Genomic DNA, 26,836 nt, shown 5'->3' with positions numbered 1-26,836 from the left:
AGCTTTGCATTCAGAGTCCATGTGGTGAAACAATCAAAGATCAACATCCTTTGCACTGCAGCATGGCAGCCATGATGGGCCTATTGAGAAAGATGGAAGAACTCAATGGAAGATTTTTGAAAGGAGATTAAATACAAATAAACTTAAGAGACAATGCTGATCCATACCATACACAAACACATCTACCAGACAGACCATGGCAGACACTAGCTTCACACCTACACAAATTCAGAGGACATCATTACCTGGTCGTAGTGGACTATTTTTCCAGGCACATATAAATAATGAACTTGAAAGACACTACATGTCGCAATGTTATCAAGATGCTGAAGTATACTTTTGCTCACTTCAGTATTTCAGAATAACTAGTAATGGGCAACGGACCACAATTCACTGCAGCAGAATTTAAGTCATTCCGATCAAAATATGATTTTGATTATATTACTAGCAGCCCACACTACCACAAGCAATGAAGAGGCTGAGAGAGCTGTACAGACAGCCAAGAAAATCTGACAGTAGGAAGATCCGCTCCTTGCTCTTCTCAGTTATAGATGAACACCAATAGCAGCTGTTGTAATGAAAAAAGAATTCAGCGCCGACATCATTTGTGATCGAGGCTGACAGTGGAGAGATCAACAGAAATATCAGTATCTACAGTTTGTTCCTCAGAAAGAAAAACTAACAGAGCAAATTCCACAGATGGCAGATGAAGAATAAGAAAATTACTCAAGGAATCCAAACCAACCACAACCAGTCATTGCCCCAATAGACTGATGACTATGCTATTACGTTTTCAAGTCATGTAATTAGAAAACCAGTACAATTCGGAGACATGTAACAGAATGAGCCATACTAAACTTGAAAGATACTATGATACTGTAAATTTTGTAATTGGTAGGAATGTAGAATTCAAAGGGAGATATGTAATGGAATTCTAACCTACGTTATACTGTTCAGCCACTAGGTGGCACTGTGTGTAACATACCTTATTTAGGCTAACCTCAGCTATACCTGACATAACATTAAAGGAATTTACAGTCATGGGTGGTGAGTGAAACTTCCCCTGAGGGAGGCTAGCTTCCTGTCCCGCCTCTTCTGCCCATGGCCCCACCCACACTCCACCCCACTCTGGTGCAGGCCCCACCCCTTCCCCACACTTCCCCTCTCCCACCGCTGGAGGGACATGGCAAGCCTTGCACGGGAGGAAAATGAGGGACACGGCAAGCAGCAGGGACCTCCAGAGAAGGAGGTTAGACTGGAGGAGAGGAGCAGTCAGGCAGGCGGTGGGGGCCTTGGGGAAGAGGCTGAGCAGGAACGGAAAGAGGTGAAGCCACCACAGCCCCAGGCATCCGGTGGCAGGCCGGCAGCAGCTGCGCCAGAGCCCTTGGCCTATTATACCCACCGCCCACGTTTATAATGAACATATCGAGTGTGTCTCTCTCTGAGAAGAAGCTCAGGCCAGTTCATATGTGGTACACCTGACATGCTAGTAGCAGCTCTGCAACCTACCACATACAATACATGACAAAGAGTAAGAGAAACATAAAAAGGAGGAAGAGAGTAGAGGTTAAGAAGAAAGAAGAGGTTAAAATCAATTCCTTACATCAATTAAGTTTTCAGTGAATGACAGCACAAGCTGGACACTCACCTGTAATGATGTCTTCAATTTTTTGTTTAGCAAGTGGCTCCTTCATCCTCTGTAACAGAAACTCGATGTGGAGCAGGATGACTTTTCCAAGGTCAGGTGAGGACTCAAACCGCTCAGAGACAGACTTCAGAAAACCAAAACCAACCAATTCCCTGTTCACACAGATGCATTTTTGAGGGAGTTGTGCACAAGGAACTGTTGACTTCCCAACATACACATCCCATAAAATCTGTTTTTCACATAGACTGCTTTTCACAAAAAAGAATCTAGATGGTTTAACCCAGTGATTCTCCAGTTCTATCATTATGAGGACCAGTTCATAGCAGAAAGATGCTCTCCCTCTTCTATGAGCTTCCTATGACCGCAATTCCTGATTCTCAAAAGCACTATGAGATAACATGCTCAAATCCTGCACCGCTGCCAGAAGCTTTTCCCTAGTGGTATCAGCCAGGTCAGCTCTGGTGACCCCCGGAGTGGCAACCTTATGGGGCTGTATATAGGAAGCTGCCAACCCTCCACTCCCTCAGTTCCTTCTTGTCGGTAACTCTAACAGAGGAATAGGTGGATGTGTTTTGGAATAGACAGGAGCAACACATCTCAAAGAATGAAAGGTGACCCGGTCTCTGGTCAGAGAATCTCCTCATGGGTCACATCCTGCATACATACGTGTACTACACGAGATCACAAGCTTCATCAGTGGCTTTTGTGGCATAGGTCCAGATCCTGGACACCTATAAAGCAGAGATTTGGTCATCCATCCTTACATTTACTGCACACTATGCCATCACACAAGAAGAGAGAAACAATGCAGTCTTTGGCCAAGTGGTCCTCTAGTCCGTGTTGCAATGAAACTCCGATCCCCCCACGTAACTGATGGCTTGGGAATCATGTACATTGGAATGGACATAAGCAAGCACTTGAAGAAGAAAAAATGGTTACTAATCTTTTGAAAAAGCTTAGTCCTGTCTATCTAGAAGGCCAAAACCTCTGCTCCTCCCTGGTAGTGCGTGGTTTAGGAAAGAACACTGGGAAAAATAGGTCCTGGCTACTGTGAAAATGTGAGACCACCTTAGGGAGGAAGAACGGATGTGGTCAAAGTCGAATCTTGTCCTTAAAAAAAACTGTGTATGGTGGTTCAGAGATGAAAGCCCAAATCTCTGAGACTCTTCTGGCAGAAATTTGTTAGTCTTTAAGGTGCTACAGGACTCTCATTAATGAAGTGATGTTTACTCTCTCAAATTCTTACAGCTATAAACTAGAAACCTCCTTCCAACTTAATCCTTTTTATTTATCACAATTAGTTGTATAAAACATTCAGTGCACATAAACCCAAGCCAGTCTGAACAGTTTGCAAGATTTGGCTGCCAAAATGTGTTAATTATAGATACATGCTGCTAACATCCATCATTTAATTACATGCTAGATAGCGATTTTTTAAGACTTTTTAAAAAATTTGGTATCTCAGCTACTTTTGAGCCATCATTCATTTATTCCCCTCCTTCATTTCTTAATTAATGTACATACTTTCTGTCTAATACTACTTTCCCCTTTGACAAATTTTTAAATGTTCATCTTAACCCCTGTAGTTTAGCATCAACTCATTTATGTTAATGGTGAAAGATCAAGTTAAAACATATAATCTGAAAATTTCTTTCATGATCGATTAAAAAGCTCTCCAAAAATATGATGTCCAAGAATAATCTAGAGATCATGCAGCTACTGTGCTGGCCCTGTATATAATGGAAACCACTTCAAGCCAGGGGGTGCTGCACCCTCAGTACCCTTAGTTCCAGCACCTATGACTTTTTTTTTTAACCAAGTTATAAAACCATAGACTACAAAAAAGATTCCCAAACCTTTTAAAAAGCTTATGTATCTGACTGAAAATAGTTCTTAGGACAAGATTCCTGTGCAGTGTTTGCAATCCAAACATTGGAGCACATACTAGGACACTGAAAGTGAAATGAATTAAAAGTAGAACTGATTTTTTTCCATTGTCTACACTTAGAGAAATGCAGAAAGTAAAGCACATAAGTAGTTACCAACTACATTACATATTTTTAATTCTTTCCTTTGTACTGGCCTAAATCAGTGTTGTCATTTTTATCTGCCTAGTCAGATTTGGGATTGGGAATATTTTGCTGTATTATCTCCTGATTGTTCTAAATTTACAAATAAATTTAAAATATGGCTTTAATTAATTTTTTTTCTTTATATAGGAATTAGATACAGTTCTCCTGTCAACTAAATTTCTAACTTATTACTTGCAAAAAACCCTAGAGTTTTCAGGTGCCTAAGTATCTCTGGAATCATGGTTAAAGTTGCTCCCCTCCCCCCCAATCTGAAATGGTGCACTTGTTTTAAAGGGTCCCAAGTGAACTCCCCAACTCATGTCCGAGGCATCAGTAACCAGTGATTATGAAGCCTGAGCCATCCTATGCAGAAGGTTTTGATGAGCCTTGTAATCATCCCACATTGATTCCATGATTGTGCCCACCACTGCCTTGTCCAGAGAAGAGGCTAGAGCTGTCCCAGGGTCTTGAATTTCCTCTGGTGCTGGTAGGACCCCTGCACAGGTATCCTGGGCATTCAGAGCTTCCACCCCCAGACTGAACCCCTCTCTGAGGGGAAGGATGGGTGTGCTCTCAGCTCAGAGGGCACCGAATGGGACTGCACTGTGAAAGAACCTTGGAGGGCATGAGTCCACTGGGGTGGCATCTACCATTGGATACGAGGGTGGAACGGCCCCCCTTGTATGCCAAGTGTATATTTTTGGTCCACCCAACGCTTACTCCTTCGTGACACAGGACTCCGCTTGTGAATCGAAGCCCGAGGACTCGCTCCTGGGCAACCATGGGGATGCCATACCCCTCCGTGCTATACATTGGTGCTGCAATGGTGAACGGTGTCGGAGCACAGAATGGTGCCGCAACTGTGATCGGTGCCATGACTGTAATTGGCGCCAGGACCATGGCTTCAAATGCTGTCATGGTGTCAAGCCTCATGAAGCCAAGTGAGATGGGGGTCGGTGTCTCACCATTATTGCCAGCTTGCCTAGGACTGGGACATGTCTCCGTGTGGTGGGGTCCTGTGGTGCCTAAGCGGTGCCCTGCAGGACACGATACAGGGGAGATGGAGGTGCTGGGAGTGTTAAGAGACTTCTCGCCATCTCATTTGCCTCTGGCATTGATGGAGCTGCCAGGGTCAAGTCTCCTCCAAGGCTCACCCTTTGTGGGGAGCCCATGAGAATCAGACTCAATGGTCCTCACATTGGGCTGGAGTCAATGGTGTCAGTTGGGTAATGACTGTCTGGGAGTGATCCGGCATGGATCTCACTTGTTCTGTGGTCTTCCTTGTCAGGGAGTGCCCCCGATCAGAGTTTTCTGTCTTTTTCTTGGGCACTGGCAATAGGGAGAAGTACCATGCCACCAGCGTCAACTTCCTAGGTGCCAGGAAGGAGTGTCGGTGCCAGGAGGTAGATAGTGCCAGGGTTCCCAGGTCATGTTGGGGCTCTGAAATGGAGGCTGGGGTGCTCCTGACCAAGGAGGTACTCAGTGCCGGATTGGGATGCCATTCCAAAGCAGGGCAAAGTGCTACCTCCATTAGGAGGAATTTCAATCTACTATCACTCTCCTTGATTCTTGGTCTAAAGGTTTTACAGATTCGGCATTTTGCCTAAATGTGTCCTTCACCAAGGCACTTTGGACAGCTGTCATGCGGAACGCTTACCGGTAGCTTCTTTGGGCTAGCTGCACACTGTTTAAAACCTTGGGACCGAGACATGCCCTGGGCCTTGCAGGTTAGCCCTGCAGTGTGGGAATTATAACTACTGTAGCTAACCATCTACCTTGATCTAATCAACTATTAACATTCTATTTACAATCTATTTACAGAAAACAGCCACTAAGGAGAATCACTTGCAGAGGAAGAAAAACAACAGTTCTAAAGACTGTCAGGGACGGAAAGAAGGCACTGAGAGGGAGGTTGGGCGGCAGCTGCCTATATACCAAGCCATGAGCGGCGACACTCCAAGGGGCACCAGAGCCGACCCATCGATACCACTAGGGAAAAGCTTCTGGCAACGGTGCACATGGCGCACACACACGTATGTTGGAATGGACATGAGCAAGCACTCGAAGGAAGAACTGTATCTATGGTCACAGTGTCCATGGAGTAAATGGGAGAATCCTGGAGGAGACTCCCTTAAAATAGCTTTTGTTGGTCCATCTTAGCTTTCCTCCTGGCTGACAAAAATCTCTTTCTGGACTTGCTTTGCCCTTTTTCTGCCATGCTCTTATTTCACAGATGAAAGATAAGCAAAATAAATGCCAACACAACTGGGGCCCAAGAAAGCATAATCTCCTTCCCCAGAGCCTCAAGCTTCACATGCTGGAGAAGCAATTGGCATAGTTTGCTCTGAAATCACGTCTCACATGCCAGTGCACAGTAGTGCTGCCAAACTATCTGAACTAGGCTGACCTGACAATAGGAATTTGTAATGGAAACTTAAGACAGGACCTGAACTACAGCATCTCTCCAAATAGAAGGCTATAAGTATAAATACAGCAGTCCTGATTAAACGCTCATCCTGAGCTGTGCTTGGACAGAATGGGGGATCAGTTCCCTGATTCAGGGCTGCCCAGCTACAGCACAAATTAGGGCTACACAGGGATAACCTACTTATGCCAGTAGAGGATAAGGTGTAGCATCTTTCTCTCTTCCACCACAATTCACACCGTATCATGCCCCTGACACAATATTTCTACAACTTAGCTCTCCTGTTTTTGGTATCACTTTGTAAGATGTGTGAAGCCCAGACAATGTGTGTTCTCCCTCAAGTAGGAGGTGCTGAGGTTTCTGTACCTCTCATGTTCCAGAAGCAGCTTAGCAGTGTTCAAACAGAAATCTAGTGACACCTCATGATGCAGGAGTTCAGCAACAGCTAGAGAGAAGGGAACAGTGGGGATTATTGAGTCACTGAGGAAATGTATCTGCTCACTGTAAAGGCCTGGGCTTTCCCCATGCTCCCCTTTGCAGCCTGGCATGGTGCTGTGGATGTGTTCCACTTTAATTTCCCCTGAACTGGGACAGCATTAGGTTTGTTTTAACAGCCAGGGGCAAGGAGAAGCCAACACACATGAACAAAATAGCATGTTCTCTTTTCATAAGATTTCAGGACAAGAGCAATTACAGTAACGTTCATACAGTCATCACCTAAACATCCTAGTTCAGAGCTCTGAAATTTAAAGTCCACAAAACGAAGTCTCAGTCGTTTAACCAGTCCTTTGGAGCTTCAGAGAAAAAAAAAAGTACCAGCCACTCCAGCCTGCCTAGCTTCTACTTCCCTCTCACTCTGCAGCAAAAGAAACTTTTTCCTTTTACTCGAATTTACACCAGGCTCTCAATAGCAGCTGCATTCCCAAGGACTGTTTAATAATTTTAGACAGATTTCCATATTACATACATCCCAAAACCAAGCTGTGACATTTAGCAAAAATAAATTAACTAAATAAATAAATAAAATAAAATAAAATAGAATAAAATAAAATAAATGAGACAGTGATTTCAACTCTCTCCCACATCATTCATCCTTACTTCTTGGGCATGAAATATAAGAATATTATTCTGAACCACATACAGAACTGTGATACCTGTCCTGACGCCTTCATCAGATGCTCCACTTTTCAGAAGGATTTTAATTTTCAAGAAAAACCCAGCTGGATGAATATTTTCCTGCATAGTAAGAAACAAAGACATTATATGGCCAGCCAAATTGTTTTATGGAACTAAGAGAACAATTTCAGCTGAATCCTTTAAGAGTCCAGCATGTTCATAAACATAATGTCAGGAAATCCTAGCCAGAACAGGCTTTTCCCTCCATACACACAACATATTCTCCACAGCATTCTCCAATCTAGTTTCAAATGTCCCAAGCAATGGGCTATGTAACTGGAAATCTTCCTTCTGTGAGGTGATTCAAATTTATGACAGACTGAACGTCTACATTTTAATTTTTCTTTCTTAATTATTATGTTGCCAAGAGGTTCTGAGTCGGTCTCAAGAGCAAAACGCAGCAACCAAATCTTGTTGGGTCCATCTATAGGCATTTCCAAATAAAGGCTGAGTATGTTCTGAATGTTTACATTCTGGCAGAATTAGTTCCTCCCCTACCAGGGCTTGAATTAATAGAAAGTAGTATTCCAGGCAGTTTAGGAGACTGTGCGCTTCCATGCTTCTTGGTCTGCACGCTACAAACTGTTTCCCACACTTGATTACTAACAGAACGTGCACTTGGGAAAAGTTACCAACCTGTTCTGTAACTGTTCTTCAAGATGTATTGCACATATCCATTCCACTGTTGGTGTCTGCATACCCATCGCACGGTCATTGGAAACCTTTTCCCTCAATAGTACTCATTGGTCAGTGAGAGCTCCCACTGCTGGTGCATACCACTGCATACAGGCATAAAGGGCAAAAACACCCCTAGCCTCATTCACTCACTTCTTACTGTAATTCCCATGTATGTGCAACGTATCTTGAAAACCAACTGATATGGAACAGGTCTGTAACTGTTTTTTCCTTCTTCGACTGGTTGCACATGTGCATTTCACTCTTGGTGACTCACAAGCCATAGAACAGGAGGCGGGATTGGAGTCTAATTCAATAGAGATTGGAGAACGACCCACTGTAGCATCATCTCTGCAATTTTGAGCCACAGCATAGTGGGAGGTAAACATATGGACCGAGTACCAAGCTTCTGGTTTACAAATGTCTGCAATAAGCTCTTGTGCCAGAAAGGCCACCAAGGTTGATTTGACTTTGTCAAATGAGCTGTGACTCTAACAGGAAAAGCAACATTAGCCAAATCATAACACATATGTATACAAGATGCAGTCCTGGAAGAAATTCTCTAGGTGGAGAATGACTGACCTCTTACTCTGTCAGCCACTGCTTTGAACAGCTGGGAAAATTTACAAAAAAGTGTCTGGTTGTATCTGAGTAAAATGCCAACGCCCTTCTGACGTCCAAGGTGAGCTCCACATCCCAGGGCTAAAGCATCTGTCACTACCCAGTCCGTTGTGGGTGGGCAAATGGAATGCCTACACATACATTGGCTGGATCCGTCCACCAGCCTAGGGAGGTGATGACATGGGAGTGCATTCTTACTAGAGTCCAACTGACAGCGGCTTGGCAAGTAGACTGCAGACTTCTGCAGAGTTCTGAGTCACAGTCTGGCCTATTGAACCACATAGGTGTAAAAAGACGTGAGCCAAAAGCCTCAAACTGTTTCGTGCCATTGTGATCGGGTGAGTTTTCAAAACTTGACAATTGATCAAACTGCCCGGAACCTGGAGTCCGGAAGAAAGACCAGTCCCTTGGACTGCATCCAGTCCCACTTACAGTGATGTCCTTGTGACTAGTCTGCCCTCATCGACTAGGGATCGACTAGGGAAGGGAATTCCTGTCTAGCGTTCTCCAGAAGCAGCTCTCTGAACTTTACCATGGAGCCCCATAAATTACAATTGTACTACCCCAGCTGCACTGGTTGGTTAGCTTCTACTCCACACGGTATCACTTGACTGAAAGACTCTACAGCATTTCCTCATGGTAAAGTTAAATTTTAGCTTTTACTTAAAATCATTAAAATCTTACAAGCATTCTGAGTTTACAATTAATTTATAAGCCAAATAAATAGAAATTAAAAGATGGTCAGCTGAAGAGTAATTCTACTGAAACTTCATTTCCACCATTTAACCCAAGGGGAAGAAGACATGACATTAATTTCACATGTTCATATGGGAAAGGGAATTCTACAGGAACACAGAGGCCCAAGAGCAATAGTCTTCCAGTTCGTCATTTGAAAAGCCAAGTGTTCTACATCTCAGCCTTTATTCTTTATTATAGTATATGCAAATGTTATGAGTCCATGCTAGAAAAATGATATAACTATAATTATCAACAGGCATCTATTACCAATGGAAATACATAGCAGAAAGACAAATGCATGATCTGCACACTCAACAGGGCTTCTCCTTAATAAAAGCTGCCAGCACTACTCAGGTTTGTGAATATGGCAACTTAATCAGAAAAAACACAAATTTTATTCAGAGAGCCAGAGTTATCTCTGATGGCATTCCATTGACTTCAGCTGAGTCACACCACAGGTGAATTTATTCCACAGTGTTATGAGCATGAGCCAAATGTATTGGAAAGCACTTTGGTCATTATATGGTTTAGACATGGGGTAGATAAAAATCAACGATTTTATTTAAATTTTAAAAATTATTTAAATTAAATGCAAGTTTATTTTAATAAATAAACCTATTTAGAATTAAATTTTAAATTATGATAACCTATGTTAAAACCTAAACTTACTATATTCTATTAAAATCATTTAAATTTAAATAAAAACATAAGCAGTATATATTTGCTATCAATTTTAAAGAAAGTCAAGCCACCAAACTCTAGGAAGTCACTGGAAAGTTTGCTGAATCATCTTTTTGACAGCAGTATCTTCTGCAGGCACAGAGAGAATATTTTCTTCTCTTGAGTTTATTCAGCCAGTTAATTTTGAATGATCTACTCATTAAATTGAAAAAACAGTGGGGACTGAAAAAGCAGGAAAGCTTGTTTCCTCTTTTTACCTAAAAATAAAAACTGGATGTCAGAGGATGAGATCTACTAGTTCTAAAATCTTGAAGAACATGGTGACTAGAAATCATCAGTTCACTTCACTAACTACAGTTTAATAAAACAGTTTTAACTGCAAAATATGTTTTGATAAACATTTTTTCCTGTGTAACCAACACATTTAAGGTAGTTTTATTTAATACAAAAAAATTTAAATGCTTTTTTATGCATTTTAAATTGAATTTGAATTTCCATTCAAACCGAGCCTGACACAAATCACAAGTAAAAATTCATAATAACCTAGTAAATAAGAAATGTTAGAAAATGATAAATATTGCATAATAGAAATGCAAAAATCGAGAATCTGAATGAATGGAAATTAAGCTACATAATTGTTTAAACAAATATAGGGTAGCAAAAAGAAGCACCAACTTTAGTGTAAATGCCATGTTTAGTTGCAAATGAATATGTTTTAATGGTTACCAACCAGTGATATCTAACCTTTCTTTAGGAAAATAACTAAAAAACACAAATGCAAAACAAGATTAAGATCAATGATTTAAATCAAGGTTTCCTGCTTGCTGATTTAAATCATGATTAAAATTGGTGATTTAAATCAATCCACTATGTTTAGACATCACAGTAAGTTACAACCTCGTTAGCCAGGCTTATAGCCCTGAGAGCCTTGTCTTGATACTGTTCACAATCCCACTCCAAATAGACAGTGGCTAATAACCGCAGCACCTTAGCCTAGAAAGAAAAGACAAAGTAAATAATGAAACTCAAATGAAGTAGCCAAAACAACACTTAAATATTGCACAAAGCAGTGGAAATAAAGGAGATGGAAATATAAGCTGTGGATAATATTCATTGTAACATACTGGGACAGGGATTTTCTTCTCTGTTACTAGAGGTACAGTGCCAAGCACAATGTGTTGTTCCTTGACTGGGAGTGATAGGCACTCCCATCATATAACAATTGTATCCTCATCCCTTCTTAAGATTTGTCTTGGCTTCGAAAACTGGTTAAGTTTAGGTCGGGCTTAGTAAACGTGCTTGCTAAGCCTGACCTAAACTTGACCATTTTCCTACTGTAGATGCAGGGTAACCTTTAACTCAGTTTAGCTGGTCAAGTTCAAAGTTCATTTACACTAGGTAAAAGGTCAAGTTTAGGTCAGACTTAAGTAATACATATTTGCTAAACCTAACCTAACCTGACCACTTTTCGTAGTCAAGACAGAGCCTATGGGTTATGCTGTAATTCTTCTCCAAATACACTAGCTGGAGCAGAATATTAATGCACTAGCTTTTCATCTGCATGAAAGCCTAGATTCAAATATGGCTAGAGACACACAGCCATTACCTCAGTCTCAGATTCTGCCTAGTATCTAGTGGAAAATTATTTACACTATACAACCATTTTGCAGGACTAAAATAGCAGGAAATGTTAAAGATCAGGATGGATAACCGCTGGCAAAGCTGTGAGGGAAAGTCCAAGACTGATAACGTACAGGCAGTGGGAGCTGCAGAGCAGGACTGGCAATAACAACATCCTCCTATTAGTCTGTGAATAATTCAGAAGCTTCTGTATGTTTATACCTTACCTGCATTTCTTGCCCAGTAGAATACTTCTTATCCATCTTCCCAATCTCATAGCTTTGGCTACAATTTAAAAGGAAAAATCAGAATTATATGGGCTAACAGATGTAAGAACTCAGTCAGCCTTCTGGACTATGCAATGAGCTCATTCTTACCTTTTCCATTTAATTTATTGTTAGGAGCCACAGAGCACACAGAGGAAAATATTAGCTAAAACAAATCACATAGTAGGTAAGTGACTGGCTTTCAAGGTCATGGCAAGTCAATAGCAGAGCCAGAAATAGAATTTAAGAATCTCGATTCCCAGTCCTTGTTCTAAAAACTAGACCACAGTATAAAAAGCCTCTGAGGTGAATGCCTGTAGGAAATTCCATAAAACTGAAGCTAGGTAACAAATGGTACATGAATGCAAATAAAGCTTTAGGAATGTAAAAACAAATTACATCTGTGGGAATTTATTCCCAGATCTGATATTTTCTCAGTGTGAGATTAACATTAATCCCACTAGATGGTGCTATAACATTCTATCCAAGCAAATGTTTGTGCTTTGCAAAGGTTACGTCTGTACTCCAAAGATTTCCTCACTGGTGTTTGGGAGCACTTAGTATCCCATCTTCTATGTACAGGGAGCAAAATAAAGAGATGTTCTCCAAAATATCAGTCTTAATTAACCCTAAGCACTGCTTCAAGACTTCCTTGATTCCACGTACAGAGCCATCCCTAGGGTACTGCAAATCAAGGCCACCACCCCGGGTCCCGCACTTCTACATTGTGGTGTCAGATGTATCACTTCGCACGCACTCATCAGTGTGCATGTGTATTGCAAATGCGTACTTACATTTAAAAAAATCCACTGAGGCTACTGAGACCATAGGCATCTGGGAAGTGAAGTCTTTAGCCAGCAACAGCTTTACATATTCTGCCGCCCTTGGCAAAAAAAAATGTGTACCCTCTCTCCAAGTGCAGCACTGCAGGGGCTGTCATTCTTGTCAATTTCACGATTCCACTGGAGCCATGAAATTGAAAAGAAAGCCAAGGTGATTGGACGGCTGCTGCCCACTACCAGGAGGGACATGAGCAGCTGCCGCTGGGCTCCTGGCTGAGTGCTGGACCAGGAGGGAGATAGGCAGCTACCTCCAGGGTCCTGGCTGAGCATCAGGGCCAGGCGGGAGGTGGGTGGCTTCAGCCCGCCTCCTGGCTGCATGCTGGGACTCAGTAGGTGGCAGGTGGCTGCAGCCCAGCAGCTGCCCTTTACCTTTTGTAGCCCAAGGCAATTGCCTAGTTTGCCTATGGCTAAGGCTGGGCCTGGAGACAGAGACAAATGGAGAAAATATCGTGAATGGTGAGGGTTTTTTTTTAATTATTTGACCCTCATTATAATTATACATAAGATTGGAAGTACAATATAATATAACTAACATTGTAATTATTCAGCTGGGCACTATCAATATTTAACCTGCAGGCTGCAGCTGCCCTTGACTTTCATTGTAACCAGATTTCACCTGTATAAAAATGTTAAGGGGGGCCCACACAGTGTGATTTGTCCCAGGCCCCGCACCATGCTTGGGACGGACGGCCCCGTCCACATATATGACCATTAATGTTTGAGATTAAAGGGAGCATTATCAAATTGATTTCTTCTAATCAGAGTAATTTTTTAAAATCCAGATTCTGATTTTCTGAGCCTGGCACAGAATAATTTTTCCTAATAGCCTAAATGTTCCTTTCCTTAATTTTATTGCATTGTTTCCTTGGACACAAGCATACTGACCCCTTACAATTCCTTTCACACATTGGCATTTACACCCTATGATATATGTAGATAGTTAGCATGCTAGAGAGTACACTTACAACGTTTGTAGACTATACCAAGATGAGAGGGGTTGCAAGTGCTTTGCAGTATAGGATTAAAATTCAAAATGATCTGGACAAACTGGAGAAATGGTCAGAAGTAAATTGGATTAAATTCAAGAAAGACCAATGCAAAAGTACTCCAGTTAGGAAGGAACAATCAGTCGCACACATACAAAATGTAAAATGACTCTCTATGAAGAGTACTGCAGAAAAGGATCTGGGGATCATAGTGGATCATAAGCAAAATATGAGTCAACAGTGTAACACTGTTGCAAAAAAAGCAAACACCATTCTGAGATGAATTAGCGGGAGTATTGTGTCCAGTTCTGAGTTCCACATTTCAGGAAAGATGTGGATAAATTGGAGAAAGACCAGAGAAGAGCAACAAAAATGATTAAAGATCTAGCAAACATGACATATGAGAGAAGACTGAAAAAATTGGATTTGTTTAGTCTGGAGAAGAGAAGACTGAGGAGAGACATGATAACAGCTTTCAAGTATATAAAAGGTTGTTACAAAGAGGGAGAAAAATTGTTCTCCTTTACCTCTGAGGCTAAGACAAGAAGCAATGGGCTTAAATTGCAGCAAGGGCAGTTTATATTGGACATTAAGAACTCCCTGTCAGGGTAGTTAAGCACTGGAATAGACTGCCTAGACAGGTTGTAGAATCTCCATCACTGGAGATTTTTAAGAGCAGGTTAGACAAACACCTGTCAGGGATGGTCTAGATAATGTTTGGTCCTGCCGTTAGTGCGGGGGACTGGACTAGATGACCTCACAAGGTCCCTTCCAGTCCTACAGATTCTATGTTGTCATTTAGCCAAATACATAGACTTAATTAATTTAATCTTTCCTCATAATCCAATTCCTCCAGCTTCTTAATCATTTGTGTTCCTATTTTTTGGATTCTCTCCAAACTGTCAACATTTGAAACCTAATAAATATGGCAAGGTCACATGTAACACAGTTGGTGAGTGGCAAAGGCACCAGAGCAGCTATGGAGCTGCCTGAGCCCTTGCAGCCCAATGAATGTGGCTCAGAACACTAAAGCAGGGAGAACTAATACATGAAACAAACTGTCTTTCATCAACAGTATAAGTAGGGCTTCTAGTATTTCTCTTATAAGAAATTCAAAGACTATTTGTGGCAAATGCATGTAATGCTGACATAATTTTTCTGCATTTTTCTACACTTTTCACATCTCTTAAGATGCAACAATAACCTTGACTTTATGAAAGGCGCAACAGCTGGGAAAAATCCTCTACAGGAGAGACTCCTTGGAAGAATAAGTGGTGTGGATAGAATTAAGGAGAGTCATGAATACTTTTATATGCAAGGAAGGGACCTCTTGTAGGAACATGAAAATCCATATGAAAGGAATGTCTAACATTGAGATAAGCGAGGTTGAGATGAGAGGATGTACCTGTAAACAGAAATGCCACTGAGCTGAGCTGGGTGTAGGCGTCACTTTGCTAAGCCAAGTAGAGCTTTCGATTGGTTCATTTAATACTAGGGCTAGATGAACATTTTCAAACAATTTTTCCTCATCAGGAAACTGCTTTTTCCAAAAACAAAAAATTGTATGTAGAATTTTTTTTCAAATTTTCCATTTTTTCCATGAAATCCAAAAATTAACTTTTGTTTTTTCCTCTTCCTTCAGCCACATTTGCTATTTTCTCAGAAAAAAATATTTGCATTTTGTTTTCATTTTTACATTACCTGAGCCAGAAGGAGCTCTGTTCATAACCCTTCTGTTCATAGGTTTCCACTCCAAAGTTATAGCAGAGGATTGATAGATAACAGGTCTGCAATAAAAAAAGGGATTCTCCTGTTAGGTTCTAGTAGTGACTTTCTAAAATTGAAGGCAGCTCAGTCACAGACACACTTAAAACACTTTTTATATTAAAGTTACACCCACCACTGTCAGAGCTGACTTTATCGGAAAGAAAGGGAATCTGACTAAAATTGTTCTCTTGTTGTTCTATGTAAAAGTAAAGCAGCATTAATAAATAAATCCCTCAAGGTCACAAATAACAGTAGAACTGCTCAAGCACATGTTGCAATAAATAAGACAGAATACTTGAACAGGGAGAACTAAAAAAAGGGAAATTAGAATAGGAAATACTCAAGAGATAAAAATGAATAAATGAACCCCATCACAAAAGCCGGAACTATTGCACTATAAAGTTTGGGAAGAAGGTTTTTTCAATGTTTAATTTTTCAGAAGACTGATGCTTTATCAGCTCCTCTGTGTACAAGTGTCAGGAACCTGATTTATCTCAGTTGAGTTTGGGACTAGCCAGTTGAGCCCTCAAACTGCAGCAGAATTACCTGACCAACCACCTTGCCCAATTGACTTCAAGGTGCCGGAAGGTCTGTATTTAAGCTCCACGGCAGCAGCAAGTCGTTGCCTGCTCAACACTTCATACCTGCAGCTATGATCACTCCTAATATGCCTTGTTCCCAGTCTTGCTCCAGCCCTGCTCAATTCCCAGCTCTGGCTCCTCCTTCCAGCTCTGACACTCAGCCCTGCTTCTGGCCTCTGACTCTGACTCCAACCACTAGGCATAACCACCACCGCTCCAATCACTAGGCATGACTGCCCATACTCTGGTCAGTGACAGTCTGAGCAGCCCAAAAAGAGAAGATATAGTTTAGCTGCAGGGATGAACTCTCACCCCACTAAAATCAATGTCTCCTGGGTCAAATTAGTGAGCACTTTTCAGAATCTACAAACCCAGGTCAATGCCCTTCAGGCGCAGAACATAGTGCTGCAGATGCAAGCCACACCATCAATGACGCAGGCCCACCAAGAACTGAAAATCCTGGTGCATGACAAATTCAATGGTGACCGAGGAAAATACTGTGGGTTCTTAAACCGTAGCTAGGCTGCAGCTTTTCAACACCTGGGGACAGATACAGACCAGAAAAAGGCCCCTCAATGCTATCACTTCCAGCATGATGTAAATGATGAAATCAAGTATGAGCTGGCACAAACAGAACCCCCAACTGGGCTGAATACTAGGCATCAAGGTTGGCAATCACTTATAGTAACACCGCAAAGAAAAGAGGCTGGCTTCTTGACCCACACCTGTCTTACTGACACCAGTCAACCAGCAGCCAGCAGCCACCCTACAGCGTGAACTTATGCAGGCAGACATGGCTCGACCTCATCTCTTTAACGTGAAGAAGGCACAATGCCAGGCATCAGGCCTCTGTGTCTATTGTGGGAAATATGGACATTTTGCCTTAACTTGTCCTGCAAAGGACTGTTCTGCATCTTGATTGGGAAATGCCAGGCCCCAGCCCTCGTATCTATCCACTGGCAGTATCGAATCAGTGCCCAATGCACCTTCAGTTTCCATTCTGTCTACACTGTTGTCAGAAGTCAACTTAAATGCACTGATTAACTCCGGCACCTCCAGAAGCTTTATGGACTTGAGTTTCACTCAAATGCATAGGATCCCAACACACCTCAAAGATCTTTCCCAGTCTAATAGAATCCATGGACGGATCACTCCTCTTATCAGGTCCCATCATTCATAAGACTGCAACTTTAGAAGTCACAACTCTTCAGGGCCATAGTGAAACCTTTCAGTTCAGTCTGGTTTTTTCCCCACACTTCCCAGTCATCCTTGGTGTTATCTTATTACTCACGATCCACATATCGTGTGCAGGCCAGGCATGATTAGTTTCCGCTCATCTTATTGCCAACAGTCCTGTCTCCCTGAATCCAGTCTGAAGTCAGAAGCTATTTGTAGTGTAACTCCAAGGAAGCCCTGCCCTTCTGAATTTGTCAGAACAGAAGGGATAAGTCCAATGGACTCTCAGTCAACACCTGCCTCAACAATATCACCAACGTACTGGGATCTTGCAGTTGTCTTTGACAAGAGGGAGACTGATATCCTCCTGCCTCATCATCATTATGACTGTCCCATTGACCTCCGGCCAGGGGCCAAGGTCCCTTTTGGATGTATTTGCTCCCTCTCAGGGCCTGGCATGCAGATGCTCCAAGAATACCTACAAGAGAATTCATCCACCCATCCACATCCCCAGTGGGGGGGTGCAGTGATTTTCTTTGTGGTCAAAAGAGATGGTTCTCTGCATCTTTGAGTGGACTATTGGGCTTTGAATAAAATTACCATTTGGAACCGATACCCCTTACCACTTATTAACTAACTCTTAAAGAGACTGTGCTCCATAAAAATCTTCAAGATGGACCTCCATGGCATTTATAACCTTATAAACTCATCTGGGAAGGGGATGAGTGCAAGACTGCCTTCCATACATAACACGGGCTCTTTGAGTACTTAGTAAGGCTCTTTGGCCTGTGCAAAGCTTCTGCCACGTTCCAACATCTTATTAACAGCACCTTCAAAGACATGTTGGATCACTTCGTTGTGATCTACCTCAACTATATTCTTATTTTTTCCAAGAATCTGGCCGTTCTCAACCAACATATATGCCAAGTTTCAAAAAGGATTTATCAAACTAATTTCTACGTTAAATTGAAGAAATGCAAATTTGATCATAGCACAATTGAGTTCCTCGGATATATTACATATGAAAGACTAACTATGGATTCATGCAAAGTATCCACCATCTCCAAGTGGTCAGCTCCAAGAGATGTATGGGATGTACAATTATTCCTCAATTTTGAAAAATTTTATTGGTGTTTTATCAAAGGGTTCTCTCACCCTGTAGCCCCCAAAGAGAAGGGGGTCCAGTTCATCTGGTCATTGAAGTGAAGTTCCTCATTGACCAAACGAAGAAGGCATTCACCCTGGCTCCCATCCTCATCCATCTGGATCCCATAAAGCCCTTCACAGTGAAGGCCAATCCATCAAACTTCACCAAAGGAGCTGTGTTATCTCAGCAATTGGGTCCCCATAACCAACTCCACCCATGAGCCCTGAAAATTAACCCTCGCAAGGAGAAACTATGACATCTGGGACAGGGAGCTGCTAGTGATTAAGGCAGCTTTCGAGAAGTGGGAGCACCTCCTAGAAAGGGCCCAGTTCCCAGTTCAGGTTCTTATGGACCACAAGAACTTACAGTATTTCCACATTGCCAAAAATCTAAATCAACCTCGGATCTATTGGTTACTTTTCTTTTCCCAATTCCAGTTAGTCAGGATATACCACCCAGGTGCAAGATATGGAAATGCAGATGCCCTGTCCCACAAGGATGAATATATCAACCCATTCACAGAATAATTTTTCACAGTTTTGAAGCCATCTAACTTTGTCAGTTGAATGTGGATAGGAGCATAATGTCCATCATTTGGTCACTGCTGCCTCCTGGAACATTTGCCTCCCCAGATTTGCCAGACCTTGGGTCTTCCAGACGCCCAGCTTGGCTCAGGTTTTCAACTATGAAATGGGTCTGTCCACCACAGTGAAAATATTTATGTCCCAGAGGGCCAGCCTAGGCTCAAAGTTCTGAAATTATGTCACAACTTTCCATTCGCCAGACACTTTGGTCGAACTAAAACAAGAAATTTAGTTTCACAGAACTGCTAATGGTCAGGTATGCATTCATATGTCATAAAATATATTAATTCCTATCAAGTTGTGTTCCAGGACTAAGATCCCTAGCTGGAAGTTACTTGGTCTCCTCCAGCTGTTGCCTATCCTGGCTTAGCCCTGATCCACCATGTCCCTGGACTTCACTATAGAATTACCTTGCTCCCACAGTTCTACAGTGATGCGAGTCAAAGCTGACCTCTTAAATAATATGGAAGACTCTGTCTCTTCTTTTATCAGACCTACCACGCTGGGAATAACCCACCTCTTTCCAGAGCACATCTTCTGGCTCCATGGACTGCCAACCAGCATGTTTCGGATCAAGGCCCACAATTTGTCCCCCGTTTCTGGCATGACTGTTTTAAACTCCTGGATATAGAACTCCTTACCTCATCAGCATATCATGCACAGACTAATGGACAGATAGAACGAGTAAACCAGATCTCAGAGCAGTAGCTCTGGTGCTTCCTAAATTATCACCAGGATAATTAGGTCTTCCCTGCTGCTATACACCAAGTTCACCTACAACAATTCAATCCATGTCTCCACCAGACAAAACCCATTCCACGCGAATTACAGCATCCATACCTGCTTTCACCCGGCATTGTCCACAGACTCATCAGTTCCTGCAGCTGGAGACCTGGTCAAACACCAGCATCACATACAACAGGAATTTATAGAACATTTAGAAGTTGACAAAGAAATCTACAAGTGTTATGCTGGTTGGGGCCACCAGGCCACACCTAATTTTAGCATCAGTTACCTGGTCTGGTTATGAACCTGGTCTGGTTATGTAAGGAACTGGTTATGAACCAGTAAGATAATCAACTCAGAATCTCAAATTAATCCGACCATCGGCTAAAATGGATTATCAATACTTAGGCCCATTTGAGATTTTCAAGCAGATCAACCTGATGACATTCAAGCTTTGATTACTAGAGTCAGTGAAGACCCATCCTGTGTTCTCCATGTCTCCTTCTTCAAAGATTACCTAGAGACCTTCCTGGGTTGATCCAACCAACCACTGCCTGTAACAATCCAGAGGCAAGGATACCTTGTGTAACAGATTCTTGAGTCCAACCAAGTTCGGTGCAACCTTCATCACTTGGTGAACTGAGAGAGCTACGGTCCCTATGACAGTCCTGGGAACCAGCAGAAAACATTCATGTACATTGGTTAATATGGGACTTTCATTGGGCCCATCCCGAGAAGGTCAAGCCAAAGGCCCGTAGAAGGCACCCTTGAAAAGAGGGTACTATCAGGAACTATGGGCTTGAGTTACCTCAGCTGAGCCAGGGGCTAGATAATTCAGCTCTCAGGACAGTTAATTAACCCAACTGGGCTGCAACAGAATCACTCGATTGGCTGGCCAACTCAATTGGCTTCAAGTTGCCTACAGGTCAGCATTTAAGTTAGAATCATAGAAGATTAGAGTTGGAAGGGACCTCAGGAGGTCATCTAAGTCCAACCCCCTGCTCAAAGCAAGACTAACCTCAGCTAAATCATCCCAGCCAGGGCTTTCTCAAGCCACAGCTTAAAAACCTCTAAAGATGGAGCTTTCACCACCTCCCTAGGTAACCCATTCCAGTGCTTCACCACCCTCCTAGTGAAAAACATTGTCCTAATATCCAACCTAGACCTCTCCCACTGCAACTTGAGTCCATTGCTCCTTGTTCTGTCATCTACCACCACTGAGAACAGCCTAGCTCCATCCTCCCTGGAACCCCCTTTCAGGTAGTTAAAGGCTGCTATCAAATCCCCCTTCATTCTTCTCTTTGCAGACTAAACAAGCCTAGTTTCCTCAGCCTCTCCCCATAAGTCTTGTGCTCCAGCCTCCTAATCACTTTTGTTGCCCTTCGCTGGACTCTCTCCAACTTGTCCACTCCTTTTAGTAGTGGGGGGCCCAAAACTGGACACAATACTCCAAATGCAGCCTCATCAATGCCGAATAGAGGGGAATAATCACTTCCTGCGATCTGCTGGCAATGCTCTTACTAATGCAGCCCAATATGCTATTAGCCTTCTTGGCAACAAGGGCACATTGCTGACTCATATCCAGCTTCTTGTCCACTGTAAACCCTAGGTCCTTTTCTGAAGAACTACTGCCTACCCCATCGATCCCCAGTCTGTAGCTGTGCATGGATTCTTCCATCCTAAGTGCAGGACTCTGCACTTGTCCTTGTTGAACCTCATCAGATTTCTTTTGGCCCAATCCTCCAACTTGTCTAGGTCACTCTGTATCGTATCCCTACCTTCCAGGATATCTACCACTCCCACTAACTTAGTGTCATCTGCAAAATTGCTGAGGGTGCAATCTACCCCATCCTCCAGATTAATGAAGATGTTGAACAAAACCAGCCCCAGTCCCGACCCCTGGAGCACTCCACTTGTTACCGGCTGCCAGCTAGATGTCGAGCCATTGATCATTACCCGTTGAGCTCGATGATCTAGCCAGCTCTCTATCCATTTTATAGTCCATTCATCCAACCCATACTTCTGTAACTTGCTGATAAGAATACTGTGGGAGAATGTATCAAAAGCTTTGCTAAAGTCAAGGTACATCACATCCACCGCTTTCCCCACATCCACAGAACCAGTCACCTCTTCATAGAAGGCAATCAGGTTGGTCAGGTATGACTTGCCCTTTGTGAATCCATGTTGAATGTTCCTGATCACCTTCCTCTCTTCCAAGTGCCTTAAAATGGATTCCTTGAGGACCTGGCTCCACGATTTTTTCAGGGATTGAGGTGAGGCTGACCGGTCTGTTCAACAGCAGTGGCAGCTCACTGGCTGCTCTGCAATTAACGCCTGCAGCTGCAATTATTTCTGTGTATACCTTTTTCCCAGCCTTGCTCCAGCCCTGCTATCCTGCTTGGTTTCTGACTCCAGCCTTGGCCCTTAGCTCTGACTCCTGGTTCTTGACTCCAGCTCTGACCCTCAGCGCTGTTCCTGGCCTCCGACTCCAACCACTAGGCCTGATCACCCAAGCCCCAGTCCATGACTCAAAAAGCAAAGATCTGCTTTAGCTGCAGAGATGGATCCCACTAAAGCCAATGTCTCCTTTGCAGAGTTAGCAAGCACTTTGAAGAATCTATAAACCCAGGTCGAAGCCCTTCAGGCACAGAATGTAGTGCTGCAGCACAAGCCATGCCATCAGTGACTCAGGTCCATCAAGTACCAAAGATCCCAATTGCCTAACAGGTTCAATGGTGACCATGGAAAATTGTGAGGGTTCTTAAACCTGTGCCACTTCATATTCCTGCTGCGCCCACAGTCATTTCATTCGGTTTGGTTGGTGGGACTCATCATTAGTCTGCTGACTGGAAAGCGTTGGCCTAGCCTTCTCTTCTAGTCTAGTTTCCTCGAGTCAGTTCGAGGAATTTGTCCTAGCTATATCAATTATATTCAACCACCCGAATCGTACGCACATGGCAAAAGCCATGCCCCAGGTTCCCTGCTTGGCTCCTGGCTTTGGCCCTGACCCCCTGGTTCTTGCTTCCTCAGCACTGTTCCTCACCTGACCACCATTGCTCCAACCACTAGATATAGTCACCCATATCCTGGTCCGTGACAGTAAGAAGCTGTTGGTCTATCAAAACCCCTCTTCTTTACAGTATCATTTGCAACTCTCAGTAGCTAATCAGAGAGAAGACAAATAATTTTCAAATGCTAACAATCTGTTTCCTTTACATAAACTTGGTCTTTGTAGTAACTATCTTTCCCAGCTATGAATACTTCTTCCTGCAGATGGCTACATTAGGAATCCAAACTCTCGGGCAAGACCCACAGCAGCAATATGCAGAGACCTGCCTTGCTTGAAACAAGTCTTGGTAGTCAAGAAACAAAAGTACAAGCTCCCCACCTATGCACTTGAGTGAAGAATGGTCACTCATGGACGCAGAGTTGATCATGTTTCAAAAGTATTTAAGTAAGCTTGTAAATCTTTTTTTCTCAGAAGGAACAGCTTAACTTGTTAAGTACCATGCATGTACACTATATCTAGCAGAACTGGATCCCTTTTATAGCCCTAGAAGCATATTGCACCACACTTTTTCATTTGACATGCTTGGCACTGAAGACTTGCAAGGATTAATTGAAAACAGCGCTTCAGAGAAATGGCTGTTTAGTTGATCGATTTTTCTGTCAGGCATACCACTGACTTCTCCCACTAACCTAACATGCTTGTAAACGACAAATGATTGGAGCTCTCCTAATATTTCATCCTCTAGGTCACAATCATCACCTGATCCTTCCTTCCTACCTTCTCATCCTCCCAAAGACCAATTTTCTCTATTTAAAATTAATGGAAACCATATATTTTATGATAAGAAAATCTCTCCAGGGCTGCCTTGGTGTCCCTGGTTTGTGAACTTCAAACTCCTAAGCCATCAAGTTTAACATTATTTAAGGGAGGAGTTTAGCTGGCAAACATGTAAATCATTTAAAATGAAATGAAAAGCAGCAATACAAATACCCCAGTGAGTCACTTTAATGACTCAGCCAATGATTGCAGCTTTGTCCATGCAACTAGAATGAAAGCAGAACTTCTCAAGTGCATTATAGCCACTCAGATACTCTTAAGAATGTGTGGATATGGTAACAGAAACCAGTTAAATCCAGCTAACCACAATAGGCACAATGCCATATTTCACTTCCAAGTCATATTTTAGCTTTCATCCATCCCTTCAGATTTTATTATCTACTCTGTAGAGAAGGAGCAAAACACCACATATATTTCAAATATGAGGTTAAGAAAAGATAACATTAAACTAAGCAAATGAAAATGAACAAATCACAATAAAGTCTGGGCAACATAGTGTTGTCAGCCCACTAGACTTCTACCTCTACAAACAAGGGATCAAACAAGGGATCAAATCAAGAGTGAGGTTGGGGGACATAGTCTAGTCATTTGTCCATTTCATGAAAACACCACACAAAGACACAATTTAGTTCAATTGGAAGTCTCTGCTCAAAGACCCAGACTGTAATAGAATGTAATAGGTCAGGACTGAGGTGAATTGGCTGTAGGAAACTTAACTGCACAGCTCCTCTCTGCCCCATGCCTGGGTCAAGCCTGTACCTCACATTCACAAAAAAATAAAATTCACTGTATTCAATCAAATTTAAGGAGCTGCTGATTGCTCATAGAATGCACTGACATACTGTACATTCAATTTAGAAACCTTTCTGTCTGTGCTTGTTGATGTGTCTTCCCTCATTCTTTAAGAAGAATATTTGCAGGAAAGCAGGATCCAAGTTGATTAGAAGTTCATCTGGTCCTGCTGCTTATTCTTCACATAAATCACAATTCTTTTGAATATCACAACTGGTTGCTGTAGAGGTGACTGTAATGTCAGATGGACACAAGAGCCCTTATTTAGTTTTCTTCGCTTGTATGCTCAGAGGAATTGTAACTTGACAGAGAAACTGTCAGGATTATTTGTAGATTTTCTATTTTAATGATAAAATATAAGCAGCAAAAGCAGGTGACTTTGAAGAAACAAATGTCCTAGATACAAAAGAACAAGCAAGGGAAAGACATAGAACACAGAATTGTCTTGCTGAGTATTTTTCAGAATTTTGTGAGACATCAGTGGTTCCTTGAAAAGCTGCTTTTTTTCTTGTTAATTTTAAACTTTTGGAAGGACACAAAAGGACTGATTTCACTGACCTGTTTTGGCAGCCTTGTCAACATATCTTTGCAGCGTTGCAAACATGTCACTGCTTTCTGAAAATACCCTTGAACAACTGCCTGAGAAAGCAATAGAATATGCCAATACAGTTGGAATAAAAGCAGTTTGTCTCTAAATACCCTGCCAGCAACAATACAGTGCAACTCACTATACTACAAAGGGACAGATAACAAAAACAGCAAGACACACCCTGAAACTCTGAAATTATAGTGTGTGAATATGCAAGATTCATGTGATCATTTTCTTCAAATGCTAAAATTGCTATGCAGATACATGCAATATGGTATAGCCCAGTGTTTCCCAAATAGTGGGTCATGGGAAGGTTGTAGATGGGTCATGGGCCCAGAGTGGAGGGAAGATGATGTTGGAGAATGAGCCCGCTCCATACTCACCAGACAGCAGTGGCTCCTGTCCCAGAGGGCATCCAGGGGTTGCAACTTGGTGGCAGGGTTCCCACACCATTCAGGTTTGGCCCAAGCACCTCTCCATTGGCTGGGTCAAACTTGAGTGGCATTGTGACCTTGTGCACCAGGTTACAACATCTAAAGTGGGAAACCAACATCAGTTCCATGGGAGGTGAATGTGGAGTGGGCTCTCTCTCCATCCGCTCTTCCCCTGGGGCCTCCTCCACCCCACCAGGCCAGGATTAGGATTGTGCTGCCAGAGCAGAGGGTGCTGCTGCATGTGGCTGATGCCCTCTGGGGGAGCAAGGAGGAGGAGAAGGATTCTGGCCTATGATTTTGGGCCTCCCCCATGAATATGGACCCTAAGAGGGTGACCAAAAAAAAAGGATAAAATGCAGTTGGTGGTCACCGTAATAAAAAGTTTAGGAAAGTATGTTATAACACAGTTTAGCAGATCTGATAGCTTTTCAGACATACTGGCCTCTCCATTGGCTCCCTGTGCAAATTGGGAATTGAGGCCTTCTCATATTTGTCCCCCAATGTTTGTAACACTCTTTAGTATTGCCAACCCCAACTACTCAAAAACCATGGGTGACTTACAAATCATGAGGCTGGTTTTTTTTTAATGTATTTTAGGTTGTTTTTATTTTCTTTTTGATGCTTTAGAGTACATTTGGGTCATTTTCAAACTTTTCATCTACAAGGCTAAAATTTACTTTTCATTAAAATTATTTTTAAGAAAGCTGAGATTCTCACCTATTCCCATGATTTGCAAGGGCTGGAGCTTTAAGAAAATCAACAAATATTATGAGACTCACTATAAAATCATGAATTGGCAACTGTCTCCTCACTTGTATATAAAAACACTTGTACATGAAAAATAGTGTGTGTGTGGTTAATATATCTATAGACTACCATGTGTTGGCACATTCAATAAAGTTGTTATTATGCACTGCACATAGCTTTCTTTGTGCAGCTTTTAACACCACTTAGGTCTTAGATACTAATCTTAACTATTTGTGGTCTAGATGCAGTGTTGTACTTGGGTATTATTTGATCACTTTAGTGACAGTATATTGTCATAGAGATGTGTGGTTTTGAATTTACAAATCTCAAATGTTGCATTGCTGTGGATGAGGAGACTCTGGTTCCAAAGCAACATCAGCCATCTCACTTCTTCAGTCAATAAAGCACATATCTTCATTAGGGGTGACTCAGTTAGGACGCAGAAAGATCGCTGTCCACCTTACAAACATTTCTGCTAGCCAAATCACAGAAGGTATGTCTACACAGCAAAGAAAAACCCATGGCTGCCTGTGCCAGCCAACTCAGGCTAGTGGGGTTTGGGCTGTGGGGGCTGTTTCATTGCTGTGTAGATTTCCGGGCTCCAGCAGGAGCCTAAGCTCTCGGACCTTTGCACTTCGCAGGGTCCTATAGCCCAGGCTCCAGACCAAGCCTGGAAGTCTACACAACAATGAAACA

The 26,836-nt window shown here is 42.4% G+C and overlaps 1 protein-coding gene across 1 annotated transcript in view; it reads right to left on the bottom strand.

Moving 5' to 3' along the window:
• TEX11 (testis expressed 11) overlaps positions 1-26,836 on the bottom strand; it is a 100,069-nt gene that overhangs the window by 53,047 nt on the left and 20,186 nt on the right. The window contains exons 6-12 of the mRNA XM_067547968.1: positions 24,929-25,009; positions 15,452-15,537; positions 11,884-11,941; positions 10,934-11,029; positions 7,300-7,381; positions 6,512-6,590; positions 1,649-1,800 (exon numbers count right to left, since the gene is read on the bottom strand). Of these exons, the coding sequence (XP_067404069.1) occupies positions 1,649-1,800; positions 6,512-6,590; positions 7,300-7,381; positions 10,934-11,029; positions 11,884-11,941; positions 15,452-15,537; positions 24,929-25,009 (634 nt within the window). The remainder of the gene's footprint in view (positions 1-1,648; positions 1,801-6,511; positions 6,591-7,299; positions 7,382-10,933; positions 11,030-11,883; positions 11,942-15,451; positions 15,538-24,928; positions 25,010-26,836) is intronic.

The sequence above is a fragment of the Emydura macquarii genome, unplaced genomic scaffold (genome assembly GCF_026122565.2).
Source record: "Emydura macquarii macquarii isolate MOO-44397 ecotype Brisbane River unplaced genomic scaffold, CSIRO-AGI_Emac_v2 contig_1253, whole genome shotgun sequence".
Lineage (NCBI taxonomy): Eukaryota > Metazoa > Chordata > Testudines > Chelidae > Emydura > Emydura macquarii.
Note: the sequence above shows the minus strand (reverse complement) of the source record. Positions and strands in the feature narration are given on the sequence as shown.